The sequence below is a fragment of the Staurois parvus genome, unplaced genomic scaffold (assembly GCF_062004578.1).
Source record: "Staurois parvus isolate SC_StPar_1 unplaced genomic scaffold, SC_StPar_1.0 ptg001065l, whole genome shotgun sequence".
In the NCBI taxonomy this organism is placed as follows: Eukaryota; Metazoa; Chordata; class Amphibia; order Anura; family Ranidae; genus Staurois; species Staurois parvus.
The window spans coordinates 215,611-236,688 of record NW_028318861.1 but is presented as its reverse complement, the minus strand read 5'-3'; the positions used below and the strand labels follow the sequence as shown (position 1 = coordinate 236,688).

Sequence of the window (21,078 nt, the reverse complement as noted above, 5' to 3'; positions counted from 1 at the left end):
ACTGAGGGAACCATGAATGCCAACATGTACTGTGACATCCTGAAGCAGAGCATGATCCCCTCCCTTCGAAGACTGGGTCGCAGGGCAGTATTCTAACATGATAACGACCACAAACACACCTCCAAGATGACCATTGCCTTGCTAAACAAGCTGAGGGTAAAAGTGATGGACTGGCCAAGCATGTCTCCAGACCTAAACCCTATTGAGCATCTGTGGGGCATCCTCAAACGGAAGGTGGAGAGCAAGGTCTCTAACATCCACCAGCTCCGTAATGTCGTCATGGAGGAGTGGAAGAGGACTCCAGTGGCAACCTGTGAAGCTCTGGTGAACTCCATGCCCAAGAGGGTTAAGGCAGTGCTGGAAAATAATGGTGGCCACACAAAATATTGACACTTTGAGTACACCCCTAAGTAAAAATTTCCAAATTGGACCCACTTTTGTTTCCAGCGGTTTAGGCATTAATGGCTGTGTGTTGAGTTATTTTGAAGATACAGCAAATTGATACTGTTATACAGGCTGTACACTCACTACTTTACATTGTAGCAGTGTCATTTCTTCAGCGTTGTCACATGAAAAGATATAATAAAATATTTACAAAAATGTGAGGGGTGTACCCACTTCTGTGAGATACTGTATATAGCCTGGGATGGCAAGGCATTCCCCTGCTTCTCCCACCTTCAGTTCTTTTCCTTCTCCAAGTAACAGAGTGCATGGAGATTGCACTGCTGTCCACTGTTAACTCTTCCAGAAGTTCAGGGAAGCAGCACTAAGAGCAGGCGCAAACAGCATTTACAACTGCAAGAGCTGGGGTAAGAATATAAACAAGAGTTTACTGGGGAATTTTGTTTTATTGTACTTAATGTGTTCAATAGAAAATGCTGGGGGCTCAATACTACCGTAAATCAATGTGACAGTGTCTCTTTCACAATATAAAGGTGGGGCTTAACATCATGTGAAGTCCACAGAAAAACAAGGAAAAGATTATATTTGCTAAATTCATTCAGCATGCTGCAAATACTGCAGGTGCTCTTTTATCTTGAGAGAACATAAGGAGCAGACTTACGGTTTTGGAATCCGAAAATGGATTATACTCTTCTAACCCGGGGGGTACATTTCTGGTCACCTGTGTAACTGAAGGATCCTGTAGGAGAAGGGACATTACTTAGTACATGACTGTGAAACCTACTATCATATACCTCTAGCACGTGTGTCGGTCAGCTGCTACCTGAAGCTATTTTAAATGATTAAAACTATTAATTAAGAATATTAGTCACTCTAACCTGCTCCCAGGGAGATTGAGGCCACTCAGCCACAAAAGTGCTGAAACTCCATACAGTATACAGCTAGAGTATAGAAAGGGTCCAAATGCTGTGGCTTCTCGGGGATTAGATTAAATGGCCCCTCCATAGCCAGCAATAGATCCCACATCTTTATCAGTTTTTTTCTACATGGAATTTTGTGAGCAAGCCTGAGTTGGGCGGGACAGTCACAGAAAAAGGTCACTAAAAAAACATGCCTAAAGTAACCCATAGCAAACTAGCTTGATAAAATTGGTTCTTAAACTGCTAACATGAGTGAAGTCAAAAGACAGTTTTACAAATTCTGGGGATTGACCTTATTATCTGTCTTGGCAGCAAAGCGAATACATTAAACAGAAACCCTGCCACTTTTCCATTTTCTAAACACAGTCACAGACCTTCACAATGATCATTTATTCCGCAAAATGTTGTGCATGGCCTATAGTATGTGCTCTTAAAAAAAAAAAAAAATTGGAATTGGAAAAGGCCTTGCTCATTGTCCATATGCTATGATAACACAGACTCAAAATGGGGGTGATCTGAAATTGGAAACCTTTACTACAATGGGAGTATTAGGTACTCACAGATCAGTTTTGGAGTCTGCTTCCATCAGATGAAGAAATCTGGCATTGTGTACCCCCAAAAATCACATCAGAGAGGACAAGGGACACATTTTGTTAGCATTTGCCAGATAGGAACCTGTTATCAGATTCCAAATGAAAGAAAGGTACAATCTGATTGGTGGTTGTGAATAATACAGTTCAAATACATGTTGATAACTGAGGCCGCCACACCAGAGACTCAGGATCTACACCTATATCCACAAAAGATCAGAAAGTCAGATCCTGCAAGGCAGGACCAATAAATATGAAAACCGGTTATAGTTTTATTGTATCATCAAAAAGTGACAAATTTAAATAGGTATTATTTGACACTTTTACTTTATGTAGTCATGCAGTTACGTCTCCCATAGACTTACTATGGGGCATCCATTGTTGACTGTCCATCCTCAACCTTGAAGCTGGAGGACCAGACTGGGACATGCAGGGGATAGGTTAGTATACACATCTTTCTTCTACAGCAGGGGTCTACAATTATTTTAAAAAAGGATCCAATTTACTGTCCTTCAGACTTTAAGGGGGGGGGGGGGATTGTGGCCAGTGGAGGTATAAAATGTCCCAGACCCAGCATCAGTGAGAATAAACATTGCCTTGGGGTTGGTGGTCACTAGGAGGAGTAATACCCCATCATTGGCATCGGTGGGGGGAATAGTGCCCCATCATTGGCATCGGTGGGGGGAATAGTGCCCCATCATTGGCATCGGTGGGGGGAATAGTGCCCCATCATTGGCATCAGTGGGGGGAATAGTGCCCCATCATTGGCATCGGTGGGGGGAATAGTGCCCCATCATTGGCATCGGTGGGGGGAATAGTGCCCCATCATTGGCATCGGTGGGGGGGGAATAGTGCCCCATCATTGGCATCGGTGGGGGGGGAATAGTGCCCCATCATTGGCATCGGTGGGGGGGGAATAGTGCCCCATCATTGGCATCGGTGGGGGGGGAATAGTGCCCCATCATTGGCATCGGTGGGGGGGGAATAGTGCCCCATCATTGGCATCGGTGGGGGGGGAATAGTGCCCCATCATTGGCATCGGTGGGGGGAATAGTGCCCCATCATTGGCATCGGTGGGGGGAATAGTGCCCCATCATTGGCATCGGTGGGGGGAATAGTGCCCCATCATTGGCATCGGTGGGGGGAATAGTGCCCCATCATTGGCATCGGTGGGGGGAATAGTGCCCCATCATTGGCATCGGTGGGGGGAATAGTGCCCCATCAATGGCATCGGTGGGGGGAATAGTGCCCCATCAATGGCATCGGTGGGGGGAATAGAGCCCCATCATTGGCATCGGTGGGAGGAATAGTGCCCCATCATTGGTATCGGTGGGAGGAATAGTGCCCCATCATTGGCATCAGTGGGGGGGAATAGTGCCCCATCATTGGTATCAGTGGGAGGAATAGTGCCCCATCATTGGTATCAGTGGGAGGAATAGTGCCCCATCATTGGTATCAGTGGGAGGAATAGTGCCCCATCATTGGTATCAGTGGGGGGGAACAGTGCCCATATTCTTGTACATGTAAGTAAGGGTCTATATGAATGTGTCACAGCTCTTACAGAACTGTAGCAAGCATCTCACTTGCAAACTGCAGAGGACTCACGTCACACTTGCTTTGATCTCTGAAGAGTGAGCTGCTCTTCAGATAGTATTTCACAGACAATGAGGAGGCCTGCTTTAACCCCTCGAACCCCACACTAGCACGCCACAAGTGTGTGCATTGCACTTGCAGAGTGGCCTTGTTCACTTGAATGAGTCCTATTTGGAGGGTGCAACACTCGTCATAAGCGACATGATGTAAAATTCCTGCCGTGTCATGTGTTCACCCATGACCACTGCCTCTTCAGCTAAAGGGAAAGTGGTTGGGAAAGGTAAAACATGGCTCAAGCATGGGGTTTTACTGCCCCTCAACCGCTGTGATCGAGTCCTTACAGGCAGGGAATGTAAGAAAGTAGTGGAAATGTATCCATAATAATTTTCAAGGGTTTAAAGATATTATTTGTTGCAGAATTGTATCAAAGATATGATACAATAAGTACATGTGCAAAACAATTTACCAAAAATGGTAGAGGTCTTATTTATCTCCACGTTCCTTATCACCGATATGGCTTCTAACAATTGTACTTCTAAGACACTCTGACTCTCTAAGATGCTCTTTTTATACCCAATCATGTTACTGACTGGTTGCCAATTAACCTAATTAGTTGCAAAAATGTTCTTCCAGCTCTTCCTTGTTAGTACCACTTACTTTGCCAGCTTTTTGTTGCCTTGTCCCAACTTTTTTTTTTAGATGTGTTGCTGCCATCAATATCAAAATTACCTTATTTACAAAAAAAGAAGGTTCATTTTCTCAGTTTAAACATCTCCAGTTTTCTATTGTGAGTAAAATATGGGTTTATGAGATTTGCAAATCATTGCATTCTGTTTTATGTAGCTTTTACACAGCATACCAACTTTTTTTGGAATTGGGGCTGTATGTCATGCAAGGGCCAGCCCAATCAATCCATTTAATGTGTACAATTAATTGGGTAGGCCTTGTACTAGTGCATTGCTGTTACTGATTCTAAAGGATACTGTACAGATTGTAAAGTGTATGACCAACTTCACGCACAGTATACTAGCAAGGGGATGCCCATTCACTATGCAAATTTTTATAGAAAAACTCCTGGTTGTATGAATGTATAACACAGTGTACACAGTTCAGGGTCTGCAGAATGCATTGCACAGCACAATATGCACGGTGTAGCAGTATGGGGTATGCTCTGCCTTCAGCAGGGACATTCATTAAAGTGGTTGTAAAGGCTCCTGTTTTTTTACCTTCTTGCATTCTATGCATAAAGGTAAAAAACCTTCTGTGTGCAGCAGACCCAGTCCCCCCCTAAGACTTACCTGAGCCCCATCACGACCATGCTTTGTGCATGAGAACCTAGGCTCTCCGGGGATTCACCCCCTTCAGTGGCTGAGACAGCAGCGTGAACCATTGGCTCTCGTTGATGTCAATCACAGCCAGTGAGGAGAGGGGGGGGGGGGGACAGGGCCGAGAAGCAGCTGTGTACGTGAATGAATGTACTCTACAACGAGTATGCTTGGGTGCCCCAATAGCAAGCTGCTTGCTCTGGGGGCACTAAGCAGGAGGGAGGGGCTGCAGCAGGGGACTTGAGAAGAGGAGGATCGGGGCTGCTTTGCGCAAACAACTGAAAAGAGCAGGTAAGTATGTCTGCCTTTAAAATGAGAGGGAGGACAACTCTGTGGAAGTGGGAACCTTTCAAATTCGGGTACCCGCTCCCTCCCCCCTTCCGCTCCCCAAAGGTCTGCAGTCTCTGGTCATCCCCTGTACCACGTCCGCAGCTGTGGTCATCTCCTGTACCACGTCCGCAGTCTCTGGTCATCTCCTGTACCACGTCCGCAGTCTCTGGTCATCTCCTGTACCACGTCCGCAGTCTCTGGTCATCTCCTGTACCACGTCCGCAGTCTCTGGTCATCTCCTGTACCACGTCCGCAGTCTCTGGTCATCTCCTGTACCACGTCTGCAGTCTCTGGTCGTTTCCTGTACTATATCTGTCTGCAGTCCATTGGTTCAGAATATTTATTTTTTTCGTTTTCCTCCTCTAAAACCTAGGTGCGTGTTATGGTCAGATGCGTCTTATGGAGTGAAAAAAAACAGTATACAATGAAAGGTGGATTGGTTTTAGTAAATTCCCTTCACTGTATTTAGTGGAGTGGTCCTGAGAATGCAATGTACAGCAGAGTGCAGTGTACTGGACTATAGTAGCAGGAGCAGCAAGGCTGAAGAATTAAGGGTATAGAACCAGATCTCTTCAATGGATTACACTTACCATTTCTATCCAACTTAATTCACTAATCATGTACATAAAAATAACCTGTGGACTGCAGTGTCACACCAATGCTCAGCAAAAAACCATGATTCTATGCAGTTCATTTACACCTAATTTCCTTGTAAATCAATAACTAGACTGACGTAGAACAGTCTCACCAGTCAGCTGTGAAAAGCTTTAGGTTACTAAACTACCAGTGCAGATGATCTAATACCACATAACCACTAATATATGGAAGACATGCAGATCTTCAGAGCTTTTCAGGGTAGCACGAAAGTAAAAACCAAAGTGCGTCAACTTCACCACGTAATATTACCACTATTTATGCTAACTAGTAAAGGCAGATCAAATCATCTCTATGGAAACATGGCCAAGCTAATTTTATTATGCAGTCATATGATTATCTACCAAGGCCAAGTCAGCATCTATCCAATCTGGCAGTAGAGACACATTAAAGGTAACATACCATGGAGAGCTGGACTTTGTGTTCCCGTACTTCTCCATCAGATGAAGGATCCAGAGTCTTTGTTCTTTTTCTACTCTGCCTGTTGAAGGTCCACTCGTTCTGCACAGAGACGGTTTGCTGACCTGCTTCAGTTGTTATCTCAGATAAGAATACCAGATGACACTGAATAATCCTCCAGCATCACATGCTCTTAGATAATGAGTGGCACATAGAACAGGCTTCAGGCACTGCTGTGGCTCTCATTGGGCTTATGCTAGATACAGTACAGTAGAAATTACTAGCAAAGTTGCAAATTGGTCATAGGCAAGCTGTCTTTTTTTGGGAAGGGGGAGGCTACAGTTTCCCATTTTAAGAACGTCGGCTACCCAGCTAAAAAGAAAATAGCCAACATTACTGCCATTTGTATTGCCTCTGCACTCCAGCAGGCTCTCCCCAACTGTCTACTTGTCACTGTCACACAATGCCCAGCTACAGAGTACAGTTGGCCATACATGGCTCAAATTGTGACAGATTCAAGCTAAAACGACCAAAGTTCAAGCTGTGGGTGGCCCTGTTGACACCATCCAGCTTGAGGGAAAAAAAACAGAATCAGAAGAGCCAGGTAGAAAATTACTGGACAAACAGGGACTGCATGCTATCAGATTCAGTCACTGTTCAGGTGTTCAGAAAGCTGTGGTGGTCTGAAAACAATACCTGGCAAAGAAAATTCCACCCTCCATGATATTAAAGAACTACTATAGACAATTTTTTTCTTTTAATTTTGAATAGAATAAGGGAGGGTTATAACCCCTGTCAGCATTGGCCAAAACAAGAAGTGAGAGAAAATCCCTGCAAATTAGGGGAATTCCTAGAGGACCCCCAGGTCACCAAAACCAGTGTCCCCATTGGTAATTTTTCGATCAATTACTTTTCTGGGGATATCAAAAATGTGGGGTTTCTTTCACTTTCGATGGTAATGATATACAGAACAAATGGAGAGGGTGAATCTCCCTAATGGGGTACAGACTGCAATAAAAAAAACAAACAAACAAGTGTTCTAATCCCTCTCAACTCTATCCAAAACTAAAAAGAAAAAAATATTTACCTTTAGTTAAACTTTAAGCCTAGATGGGGGAATAGACTGATTTGTAGAAATCCAGGGTTAGCATTAGAGACTTCAAATAAAAAAAACTTCAATATTATGGTGAAATCAATATAAAACTAGCAACTGAAAACAACGAAGGACATTTATTAAGCAAGTTACTGCTATAGAAGGAGAACTTGTAGGGCAAAGCAGTCTGCCGCCCATTTAGTAAAGGATTTGCAGTACGATTATATGGGAGCCCTTGTTTTAATTTGTTTATCATAAAGCAGCAGAACTAAAGCAGACGACACACATACACTATATTGCCAAAAGTATTGGTCGGCCTGCCTTTACACGCACATGAACTTTAATGGCATTCCAGTCTTAGTCCGTAGTTGAGTTGGCCCACCCTTTGCAGCTATACCAACTTCAACTCTTCTGGGAAGGCTGTCCACAAGGTTCAGGAGTGTGTCTATGGGAATGTTTGACCATTCTTCCAGCATTTCCAGCGCATTTGTGAGGTCAGGCACTGATGTTGGATGAGAAGGCCTGGCTCGCAGTCTCCGCTCTAAATCATCCCAAAGGTGTTCTATCAGGTTTAGGTCAGGACTCTGTGTAGGCCAGTCAAGTTCCTCCACCCCAAATTCACTCATCCATATCTTTATGGACCTTGCTTTGTGCACTGGTGCGCAGTCATGTTGGAACAGGAAGGGGCCATCTCCAAACCGTTCCCACCAAGTTGGGAAAATTAAATTGTCCAAAATGTCTTAGTATGCTGATGCCTTAAGCATTCCCTTCACTGGAAATAGGGGCCAATCCCAACCCTTGAAAAACAACCCCACACCATAATCCCCCCTCCACCAAACTTTACACTTGGCACAATGAAGTCAGGGAAGTACCATTCTCCTGGCTATGTCCAAACCCAGATACGTCCATCGTATTGGCAGAGAGAGAAGAGTGATTCATCACTCCAGAGAACACGTCTCACTGCTCTAGAATCCAGTGGCAGCGTGCTTTACACCACGGCATCCAACACTTTGCATTGCACTTGGTGATGTAAGGCTTGGGCGCAGCTGCTCGGCCATGGAAACTCATTCCATGAAGCGCTCTATGCACTGTTGTGCTAATCTGAAGGCCACACGATGTTTGGAGGTCTTTAGCTATTGACTCTGCAGACAATTAGGAACTTCTGCGCACTGTGTACTTCAGCATGCGCTGACCCCGCTCTGTCATGTTACGTGGCTGAGTTGCTGTTGTTCCCACTTTGTTATAATATCACTAACATTTGATCATGGAATATTTAGTAGCAAGGAAATTTCACGGATGGACTTACTACTCATGGTACCATGCTTGAATTCACTGAACTTATGAGAGCGACCCATTCTTTCACAAATTTTTGTACACCTGTGGCCATGGAGGTGAATGGAACACCTGAATCCAATGATTTGGAGGGCTGCCCCAATACTTTTGGCAATATAGTGTATGATTGCATGCAGGTATATGTGAACCTCCCTTATCAGCATTTCTTCATCAAATTATTCTTCTCCTGCACCAATCATGTTCTGCCGTGTGAGCACATGGCAAGTATTGTTACTGGGGAATGAAAAACACATGAAAACTATATCATACATGAATTTTCATGCACTCCATTGACTTTTTTTGGCCCTAAAATGCTTGAAAGTGAATTAAAACTCAGACCTGAGCTATTTTCAAAAAAGATGTGAACACGCTTTATCAACATTGCCGTTGGTTGCATAAGCATTTTTGTGCATTAAATTTTGGGTGTTAAAATTCAAGTGTGTGAACCTAATTTTTTTTATAAATCTCAAATTTTTCACAAGGTGGTTTATAATTGCATTCTACAGCTTGCAACAGTTCGTAGCTGACCAAACACGAAGTGCATGGTTTCAAATACCTGACTCTGGAAGAAGGCGCAATAAATCACAGTAATTATGTAGAACTGCATAGTAGAAAGAAGAGCTTGCATATGTAATAAACAAAATATGGCTGCTACCATGTACAGATATTTAGAAATTATATACAAAGAAGGAATTTTTACATCATTACCACCTATGGATCTGTATTTACATCAAAGTAATATTTTTCATGTTTATGTAAGAACACTAAAAAGCATTTTACATGACCTTAAAAACACACACACACTTAAGCCGGCCATAGATGGTCGCTGCTGAACTGGTCGAGATTAAATCCACGTATGGGTAGGCTGATTATACCCAAGTCCATCCACTGATCTACCTGGGTACAACCAGCATGTCAGATTTCTAGCATTAGATTATTGCCAGCAGCTAGCAATAATCATTGTGTTCTCCTGACAGGGACCACCATAAGAACACAATAGCTCCGTGGGAAGAATCCCCCCATTAACACAGACTGTATTGATGGGGGAACCAAGCAAATTTATCATCATCTATGGCCTGCCCTAACTGGTGGTTGGAGGCTTACATAACACAGGCACGATGCAACCTTTGGGAAGCAGAGAGGGGGATTTATGATTCAAGATACATTCTCAATCTTTCAAACTCAATAGGGGCCAACTCACAGGGGGTGTATGATTTTACATAGAATCTTGGTAGCCGCAAGATGGCTGACCTCTACCTGACTACTAGAGGCATACAGATGTACACAAATTATTTTGAGAAAAGATGTTTTATAATGTACGGGGAATCATGTATTCATCATAAATGAGCCATGTTTCCATTTGTTAGCCAGATAGGAGATTTAGGATCCATGCACACTGGGAGTTTTAATAATGCTGGTAATGTTAGCTGTGTGATATTAAAAAGGTTATTTTTAGCGCTTTTGTATTAGCGTTTAGCCGCACTGTGCTACTTATTTTTGCATTTACATTTTTTAAGTAAAAAAAAAAAAAAATTCCAAAAAAGCTGGTTTGCCATGATTTACAGCGTTTTTCAGCATTAGAACATTTTTACAGCTAAAAAACTCCTCTAGAAACCCACTGGTCCTGGGTTTTTTCCAGCCAAAAAACATTCCTGCCAAAAAATGTTGATTACAGTCTGTGTGTGCATGGACCCATAGGATAACATGCTGGGGAGTTTATCGGCTGTAGAAAAAAACGTCAAAAGCCAAAAACAGCCGCTGTAAAAATGTCCAGTGTGCATGAGAACTTATAAACACTAGTAACAAGTAACACAAGGTGTTTTGCCAAGAAAGTATAAAACAAATACTTACACTTCTTAAGAGCAACACCCTCCACCAAAACAAATACTATCTGCTACACAATGTCTTATGATAGAATTTATCATAAAATGCAGCGCTAAAAGTAAATAAGAAACTGATACATATACAGTGAATAGAGGAATTAGTCCATATAACAGTTGATGATGATAAGTATAAAGTGACTTCAAGTGCTCTCCCTTAGTTCATATTCAGGCGTTGTGCAAAATGGTGCAGAAGGAATGCACACTCACCAGAACGTATAGATAAATAAGCGTTTTGTTAAACATATATTTCCCTCTGGATCGGTAGGAAAAGATCTGTGATGCGATAACTTCCAGGGCTCCTGGATGCTCCTGCCTGTTCCCTCAGAAGGCGGCTGACGGACTTCTCCTTACAACACGCCCGGGACTTCCGCTGTGCAGCCTGTCCTCCGTCGGGCGGAGAACAGGCAGGAGCATCCAGGAGCCCTGGAAGTTATCGCATCACAGATCTTTTCCTACCGATCCAGAGGGAAATATATGTTTAACAAAACGCTTATTTATCTATACGTTCTGGTGAGTGTGCATTCCTTCTGCACCATTTTGCACAACGCCTGAATATGAACTAAGGGAGAGCACTTGAAGTCACTTTATACTTATCATCATCAACTGTTATATGGACTAATTCCTCTATTCACTGTATATGTATCAGTTTCTTATTTACTTTTAGCGCTGCATTTTATGATATATTTGTTTTTAGGAGGTTTGGTTACCTTATGTTCAGCTGCTACCTTATAGGTGCGCTCGTTTACATTTCTTTTATTATGATAGAATTTAGTTCACCATCTCAATGCTGGTATATGGCTTGGGAGGTAGGTTGGATATTTTGCTTTGTTACTGGTTCTCTAACAGGACAATGCAATAATCTGAATATGTCAGAAACAATTATACACCATATAGCTAAAGGTTTGTGAGGCATTCCATTCCAAAATATGGTGTTGTCCTTTCTTTCAGCCTATAACAGCTTCAACTCTTTGGAGAAGGCTTTCAACAATGTTTTGGTTTGTGTCTATGGGAATTTGTGTTCATTCGGCTAAAAGAGCATATGTGAGATCAGGTACTGATGCTGGACTAGATAATCTGCCTTGCAATCAGCATTCCAATTAATCCCAAAAGCGTTCAGTAGGGTTGAGTTCAGGGTTCAGTGCAGGCCGCTCGTTCGAGTTCCTCCACATCAAACTATGTCTTTATGGTCTTGCAATATACAGAAGGGTACAGATATGCCAGAAAGGGAAAAAAAAGCCTTTCCCAAACTGTAACCACAAAGATGGAAGCACACAGATTTACAAAATGTATTTATATGCTATAGAACAAAGTGTAGCCTTTACTGGAAAAAACCTGAACATAATTTGACAACGGGTGTTCACAAAGTTTTGGCTGTGTAGGTAAATGTGATGGCAGACTTGATTGCCAGGTCCACAAACCTTTTGTCATTTAGTATACCTGTGCTAGCTTATCTAATATATACACTATTGTGGAAATACTTGAAATGCTCAAACGTGAGGATGCTTGAAAAAAATAATGAAATAAACAACTTTTATCTATCTCACTCTTCTCCATCTACACCTCCTTCATTGGTCACTTGATAAACTCCCATGGCTTGAAGTACCATCTCTATGCTGATGACACACAAATCTATCTTTCTACTCCTCACCTCACCCCTTCACTCTCCTCTCACATTACTAACCTACTAAGTGATGTATCGGCAAGGATGTCACTCCACTTCCTCAAACTCAATCTTTCCAAAACTGAGCTCTTAGTATTCCCTCCAGCTCGTGCCCCCCCCCCCCCCCGACTTCTCCATCAAGATCAATAACACAACCATCAGTCCCTCCCCTCATGCCAGGGTACTGGGTGTAATCCTAGACTCCCATCTGTCCTTCCACCCCCAAATCCAATCACTGTCCAAATCTTGTAGACTTCACCTCCACATCATCTCCAAGATAAGGCCGTTCCTAACCTCGGAAACCACTAAGCAACTTATTCACTCCCTTGTTATCTCTCGCCTTGACTATTGTAACTCCCTCCTCATTGTCCTAACTAATCGCAGGCTATCCCCTCTTCAGTCTATGATGAATGCTGCTGCCAGACTCATCCACCTTACTAACCATTCCATATCTGCCTTCCCTCCTTGCCAATCCCTCCACTGGCTTCCCATTGCCCAACAAATAAAATTCAAAACATTAACAATCACATATAAAGCCATTTATAACTCTGCCCCAAATTACATCACCGATCTTGTCTCCAAATATCACCCAAACCGTACTCTCCGCTCCTTGCATGACCTTCTGCTCTCTAGCTCCCTTGTCTCCTCCTCCCATGCTCGTCTCCAGGAATTCTCCAGAACGACCCCCATCCTATGGAACTCTCTACCCCAATTTATCAGACTATTGCCTACTCTGCTCACTTTTAGGCAATCTCTGAAAACCTATCCTGCCCTCAGCCAATAATGGAATATTCTACTCTTTCTACCAGTCCTTCCCCCACAGTTACTACCTTTTGTACCACTAGCCCCTCCCTCTTAGATTGTAAGCTCCAAGGAGCAGGGCCCTCCTTTCCCTCTTGTATTGAACTGTATTGTCTCCCTTTATATTGTAAAGAGCTTAGCAAACTGTTGGCGCTATATAAATCCTGTATAATAATAATAAAAATCTCACAGGGTCTGTTGTGCTGTGTTATCATACACTAGTTATCATGTGTTGCATTAACCACTTGCACTCCAGCGGATTTACCCCCCTTCCTGACCAGGCCATTTTTTGCGATACGGTGCTGCATTACTTTAACTGACAATTGCGCAGTCATGCAACGCTGCACCCAAATTAAATTTACGTCCTTTTTTTCCACAGAGTTTTCTTTTAGTGGTATTTGATCACCTGTGCGGTTTAAATTTTTTGCACTATAAACAAAAAAAAGATCGACAATTTTGGAAAAAACCCTGAATTTTTTACTTTTTGCTATTAAACATATCCAGTGAAAAACATTAAAAAAATCTAATTTCGTCATAAATTTAGGCCAAAATGTATTCTGTATGTCTTTGCTAAAAAAAAAATCCCAATATGCGTAAATTAATTGGTTTACGTGAAAATCTCAGCGTTTACAAATCGCGGTACATATACTGTCATTTTTTTTTTTTTCTACTAGCAACGGCAGCAATCATCGACTTATAGCGGGACTGCAACAGGCATTCTGACACTGGGGGGAACTGACTTGGTGTCACTGACATCCCCAGTAATGCCAATACAGTGATCAGTGCTAATAAAAAGCACTGATACTATATTAATGGCACTGGGCAGGAACATGTGGGGCGATCAAAGGGTTAACTGTGTGCTGTGTTACTATGTGGGCTGTCTGTGTTTCACTGTAAGCACACTGCTTTGTATGGCTCTGCTGGCCCACGACCGGTCACCAAATCACTTAAGTGGTCCTCACTCTTCAAAAGGTTGGAGCACCCCTGTTTTACACAATTATGTATATTTTGTCCTTTACTATATGTTTAAACGGAGTGTCACACTTTAGTTTGAGTGTTAGTAGTCAGAAGTTAAATAAGTCGTATTGCTGCAGTCTAGAGAGCTGCATGATCACACACAGTCACCTAACGTTTAAGGTGATTACTGACCCCCAAAGCAGAAGTGAAAGACAGTGAGCTTGTTTCACAATTTCTTAGCAGGCTCTGCTCATTTATGTAGAAGTGATCTTGGTGGCTGTATAGACACTAGTGACTTCTAAAGACCCCACACTCCCTCCCAAACCTTCCCACCATGGTTCCCAGGCTTCCCTGCTTTCCTCTGGAGCCTGAAATCAACAAAACTTCCATCAAAATGGAGAGCAGGAGGATACTGAGGAAAATCCATTCCCAGATCTGCTCTCTAGTAACAGAACCCAGGCTTTTCGGCTTTACAATAACATTAAAGCTCAACTTCAGGACTTAATTTGTTTTGCATATTTTTTTCAGTCCAGTTTGGCAGATCAGGTATACATATCTCATACCTGATAGGCTGCTGGGGAAGCTGAAAGATCATTGTACTAGTCACAGCTACTACAATGATATTGGGCCGTCATCAATTGGGTCCTGCTCAGGGTCTTTGCAAGCAGCTTTCCCTCTGCACACTAGCCACAGGGGGCCGTTTGCTCAGCACTGCCACTAGTAACAGAACACCTTGGTGTTTTTTTTCAATGAATACAAGATGTTCTCCAATTGGATGGGGTGAAGAAGAGGAGCCGTGATGTCCCCAGCTTCATGTGTGGAAATTCCTGGTGTTCAGCATTAAAGTAGAATTTCAGTCAAATACTAATTATACCTAATACAAAAGGGATAACAGGCACATGGTGTGGCAGTCCATGTATGTTTGATGAGTTCCAAAGGGCAGGGGTGAAGGTAGTCCAGTAGGCACTAAGGGCAAGCTGCGTAGGAGCGAAGCATAACTCTGCTGCCTGATGAAAGCGCGCGCCTGGACTCATGTTGTCCTGCATATGCTCAGAAACACGTCGCATTTTTATGATGTCAGATGCCACATGTGCTGATCCCGGACATCTTGGAGACTCTGCCAAGCTCCACCATCCATGCTGCATATGCACAGCACCATCTGCTGGCCGACACCTTGGAGATTCCACCAGGCTTACCATCCATGTTGCACATGCACAGCACCACCTGCTGACGGACTCAATCGATCTCCTCTCTGGATAAGACATACAACATCATCTGGCTACAGACGTCTCACCCTCTTACCCATGAGCCCGTTTTTAAATTCTAAAATGTGAGTTACTACTTATCTTTTTATTAAATACCTTCACAGTACACACTTAGAGGCGCTGTGTCTTTGTTTTCACTAATTATACCTAAAACTGCTCCCACCCCCATTCTAAGCCTATTCTAGTTATCCTGTAAAGCAAGGGTGGGCAACTGTGGCTCTCCAACTGTTGGTGAACTACAAGTCCCATCATGCCTCTGCCTTGGGATTCAAGCTTGTAACTGTCAGTTTTGCAATGCCTCATGGGACTTGTTCTACAACAGCTGGAGGGCCACAGTTGCCCACCCCTGCTGTAAAGGAAAGATGTCTATACCTACCTACTCTGAGGGCATACCGGTCCGGTCACATGATCGGTGTAGAGGAGGGACAGCCAACATCGGCTGCATCATAGCAAGCCTATGGGTGATGTCATCGCCCCGTCTCTGCAGCCGTTGTTGGCGAGCTCTCCTCTTCATTGAAACCAGCGCTACAGAGCTCATGTGACCGGACCGGCATGCCCTCAGAATAGGTATGAATAGACATCTTTCCTTTACAGGGTAGGTAGAAATGGCGTAGAATGGTGAGAGCAGATTTAGGTATAGTGGGTATTTGACTGGAATTTCCTTCATGTACATGATCATTGCAGGTTGCTCCTGTGCACACCAGAGTGAGATGAATCATTCTAAGGCAGCATTTCAGGTAAACTCTAATCATTTGCCCTCCAGAGGATTTACCCCCTTTCCTGACCAGGCCATTTTCTGCGTTACGGTGTTGCGTTATTTAACTGACAATTGTGCGGTCATGCAACGCTGCACCCAAATGGAAATTTCGTCCTTTTTCCCATGAATTGAGCTTTCGTTCGGTGGTATTTGATAGCCTATGCGGTTTTTATTTTTTTCACTTTAAGCAAAAAAAAGACTGACAATTTTGAGAAAAAAAAACAATATTTTGCACTTTTTGCTATTAAACATGTCCAGTAAAAAAATGTAAAAATATCAAATTTCATCATAAATTTAGGCCAAAATATATTCTGCTACATGTCTTTGCTAAAGAAAAAATCCCAATACGTAAAAATGAATTGGTTTACGGGAAAGTTATAGTGTTTACAAATGGCGGTATAGATAATGGGATTTTTTTTCTACTAGTAATGGCGGCGATCAGCGATTTTTAGCGGGACTGCGGCAGACATTCTGACACTGGAGGGAACTAACTTGGTGTCACTGACATCCCCAGTGACACCAATACAGTGATCAGTGCTAAAAAAAAAAAAAAAAAAAAAAAAAAAAAAAAAAAGCACTGACACTGTACTAATGGCACTGGGCAAGAAGGGGTTAATGCGAGGGGCAATCAAAGGGTTAACTGTGCGCTAGGAGTGTTTTACTAGGGGGGTGGGGGTTTCACTGTAAGCACACTGATCGGGATGGCTGTACTGTGCACAGCCCTCCCAAGCAGTCTGCTCGAGCTTTGTAAACAAAACAATCTTCCTCTTCATCAGTGATTGTCGGTAATCACCGGGCACCGGCGGGTAATTACTGGCTGGGACCCGATGATTGACATCCTCGACCGCACATGGTGGCGCAAGCACGCCCCCCTACCCGGTAATGTAAAATAACATATATATAAACACGTGATTCTGCGCACAGGTGCCGCCCTGTAGCAGTATATCTGCTATAGGGCGGTCCTTAAGCAGCTAATGAATGAACTGGAAAGGTTTTAAATTCTTGGCCCATGCACAATTTTGTGTATCACATTCTTTCCCTCTTTGTGGGCAAACACAGTGGTTGGGCTAAAACTGGTGCACTTAGAAGCTGATTGGCTCCCATGCTCAACTGTACCAGAGTCTACCTTCAGCTTGTTCCATTTGTTCCATTAAGCTTTGACAACAAAAACCTGGAAACTGATCAGTTCCTATGTAGAGCTGCACCAGATTTTGCACTCTCTATTTAAAGTGTTACTTAACCCAGGACTCTGCATTCATTATATCATATCTGGTCTCCTCCAGTACACAGAACATGCAAGTCCAATTATTTTAGTAAATATAAACTGCTAAATACCTTTTCACATCAGCAGTTAGAGCAGTCTTGTGACTTCTATCTGTGTCCAGCAGAGCATGTGTTAAAGCTTGTAGGAGGAGTTCTCATTTTGCTCTAGGAGGATGCAGAACCCCTGACTTTTGTCTGAACAGTGCTGGTCACATGCACTCTCCCAAGAAAGAAATAAAAAACCTCCCTAGCAATATACACCAAACTGAGTATATGCAGAGTGACTCCACACAATACGTCTTACCAGGAGATAAGAGGGGGACACTGGAATAAGGGGAGGATCAGAGAAGTCAGGATCAAACAGAATTTTTACACAATGCAGAGGATTAACCCTTTTAGGTTCACAGTGAGTATAACAAGCATGCTTTACTGCATATACAGACTGATTTTACTGTTGTGGGTTTAGTAACACTTTAAAGTAAATCTCCACCACAGTTTTTAGACTTGAGATCTTTGGAATTCATTTACATGACACAGACTACTTTATATTTCAGAAGAAAATTAGAAATTATATTGTGTTTGTGTGCACTAAAATTATTTTTTTTTTTACTGAAACTATAGGTGTGTTAACCCCTTAGTGCAGGCACCTCCTGGCCCTTTAAGGGGTTTCTGATGCCGGGAGGCGGGGTAGAGTTAAGGGTCATGTGACCGCCATGATGGGCAGTCACAATGGTCACACGACTGGAAGACGCCCGGTCGCATGTAACGATCGGGAACTTTCTGTGAGGCGCCAGTAACTGTGCCAGGAGTGTGCAGGGAGCACACTCTCGGCATGTTTTACATCGGGCATGCTCATATGTGCCCACTCGGCGTCAAGGCCCAGCCACTGAGAGGCCGCATATTTGCGTGTCACCGACACCAAGGGGTTAAACATCTCTGCAAATACTGTGCAACATAAAAAAAAATGCAACTACCACCTTTTTATCAAACAGGTCTTCTGCTTTCAGAAGAATATATATTGTGGGTGTTTACTAGCTAAAACCCCCAGTGCAGCAAAGCTAACACTTTTCAGGGTGTTATACATTGCAAAAGGTTGTCTGTAATTAAATGAAGCCCTGCACTGACCTCTGGGATAGAAAGCGAGCTAATTAATGAAGCAAGGGTGTGCGAATTCTGAGTCTCTCTGACTACAGGCTGAATACTGCTGACATTGTTTCAAGAAACACAAATGTGATCTTTGCAGGCAGTTAATTACAAAATGTAAAGCTGGGTACACACAGTCCGGTTCAGCAGGATCCAGCTGACATTCAGACCATGTGTACAGCTGTCCTTCCAACAGAAGCCATATTTTGTCAGAGGGACATGCTGGAAAACCAGCATCTGATCATAGCTCACAAATACTGTGCTGTGTTCTGAACACAAAGACACAACAGGAGAGATCGCTGTACCTACCATCACTTGTTTAGTACAGCGATCTCTCAGTTTGTTTTGTTCAGCCCACGGAGTCGAATGAAAAAAAACCCTTAAAGCGGAGCTCCACCCAAAAGGGGAAGTTCCACTTTAAAGATTGGCCCCCTGCTCCCCCGTTAAGGATTAGCACCTTTGGGGAGCGGGTACCCAATTCTGACAGGTACCTGCTCCCACTTCTGCTGTGATCACCTAGGCCAGGGGTCTGCAACCTTTAAGACATAAAGAGCCACTTGGACCCGTTTCCGAGAGGGAAAAAAAGACTGGGAGCCGCAAAACCATTGCAACATTTAAAACAAATCCGACACTGCATATATTGCAAAAAGCGCTCTGGTCATGAAGGGGGTTTAAGGGCCCAGTAAGCAAAGGGTTAATCAGGGCCACAGTGTATCGTCATAATCACAATCATAGCCTTAGGTCAGTGGTGGGCAACCTTTTCAACTGAGCCAAATCTCGCCAAAACCACGATTAAAATTTATTTTGAGAGCCACATTTTTAAAACTGAAAATACATCCCCCATATAGTAATTCATCCCCCCTATAGTAATTCATCCCCCATATAGTAATTCATCCCCCATATAGTAATTCATCCCCCCTATAGTAATTCATCCCCCCTATAGTAATTCATCCCCCCTATAGTAATTCATTCCCATATTGTGTCAATTCACTTACCTGTACTCCGCGCGTTCCTCTCGCCGTGTTCCCGCGCAGTTCTGGTCTTCAGGGCGGACTGTGAGAGGAGAGGAGTTCGTCACGCTGCCCCGCCTACATCCTGACAGCCAATGTTTGCCACGCTCCGCGGGCCGGATTATAAGGTCCGCCGGGCCGTAGTTTGCCCATTGCTAGGCTAGCTGCAGAGTCCTGACTTTTGGGGCGGCCGCCCGAGAGGAGGGAGGGGAGCGGGCGCCCGGCACACAGAAGAGCTGCATTAACCTCCCTGGCGGTATGATTCCTTCCGATTTTTTGTGCTGAAAGCGGTACCATTTTTTCGCATGGAAATAGTTTTTTATTGTAGGCTGTAATTTTTAGGAAAATTTCCCCACAAATCATTATCACTCAATTCAGCAAGTGGTTCTGATTTACTATCGCTGTTCTCTAGCTGGTCTAAAACCGCTTTTGACCTAAAGGGACGCTTTTTGGACGCCATGGACTTTTCTAAGTTTCCAGGCAGAAAGAACAGACAAAATGCAGGCAGGGCGCCGGACAAAGCACTCGGGACAAAATGTATGTGATATGGGATGAAACAGCAATGTTTTACTATGGAAAATTGAAAAAAAAAAAAAGACATTTTTTTACATTTTTTAAATTTCCCGCCGCCGGCGGCGCCCGTACGTCCCGACGTCACGGGGACCGGAACACAGAAGCCGGATGCCGGCATCGGCCGGAGGAGATGGCCGGGGACGCTGCAGGGGACACATCGCGGGAACGAAGGACAAGGTAAGTGCTGCAGGGACCCCCAGAGCAGCGCCGCATGGTAAGCCCGAGTGTAGCTCGTGGTATAGAAATTCTACCACGAGCTACACTCGGGAAAACCGCCAGGGAGGTTAAAAGAGCCGCGGCTTGCCGACCACTGAGCTACGGCAACCCTATTGCCTGTCACCTGGTGGGCAGTGTGCTCCGGAGCTGCAGCAAAGGTGAAAAAGAGCCGCATGCGGCTCTGGAGCCGCGGGTTGCCGACACCCGACCTAGGCGATCAGAAGCGGAAGTTGTCTTCCCCCCTCCTTCCCCATAGTCTTCTGGGACAATTCATTCACACTTGACCATGCGCAGTGGGCACCCGGCTGTGAAGATGCAAGCTGTTACAGCTGGGTGCCCACACTGAGGATGCCGGCGCCGAAGAGACAGGACAGTCGGTCAGCCCAGCCGATGTGAGGACACCGCGGGATCGTGGGACAGGTAAGTGTCCGTTGTTTTCTAAAAGTCAGCAGCTACAGTTTTTGTAGCTGCTGACTTTTTTTTTTCCTCTGCTTTAATGTTATATAGTTAGTCTGGTTGAAAAAAAAGACACAAGTCCATCTAGTTCAACCAACAGAAGGGGGAAAAAAAATGATAGAATCCCATATACACAAGCCTATACCCACAGTTGAATGTGTGTACCAGGCTTTAGCTGCATTTGGACTGAATCTGCAATGCTGTTCCATCCAACCAAGCAGTGGTGAGATAAAGTGTCATAAACAGAAGCTGTCCTGCCACTAGATATACATTGTTCAGTGGTTAGCTTAGGTAATCCATTCCATCCTTGTATATTTTTCCTCACTTGCTCATGCACAGCAGAAACCAGACAGTGCAATAATTAACTGCAATCAATGAAGTCCTACTGCAATTCAAGATGTTATCAATCTCACCCATTCATATGCACTGAAGAAGGGGTACATTTTATTTGTATTT

The 21,078-nt window shown here is 43.8% G+C and overlaps 1 protein-coding gene across 1 annotated transcript in view; it reads right to left on the bottom strand.

Moving 5' to 3' along the window:
- Positions 1 to 21,078, bottom strand: part of SCAMP1 (secretory carrier membrane protein 1) — a 69,303-nt gene that overhangs the window by 34,940 nt on the left and 13,285 nt on the right. The window contains exon 2 of the mRNA XM_089658359.1: positions 1,064 to 1,141. Coding sequence (XP_089514485.1) covers positions 1,064 to 1,141 — 78 coding nt within the window. The remainder of the gene's footprint in view (positions 1 to 1,063; positions 1,142 to 21,078) is intronic.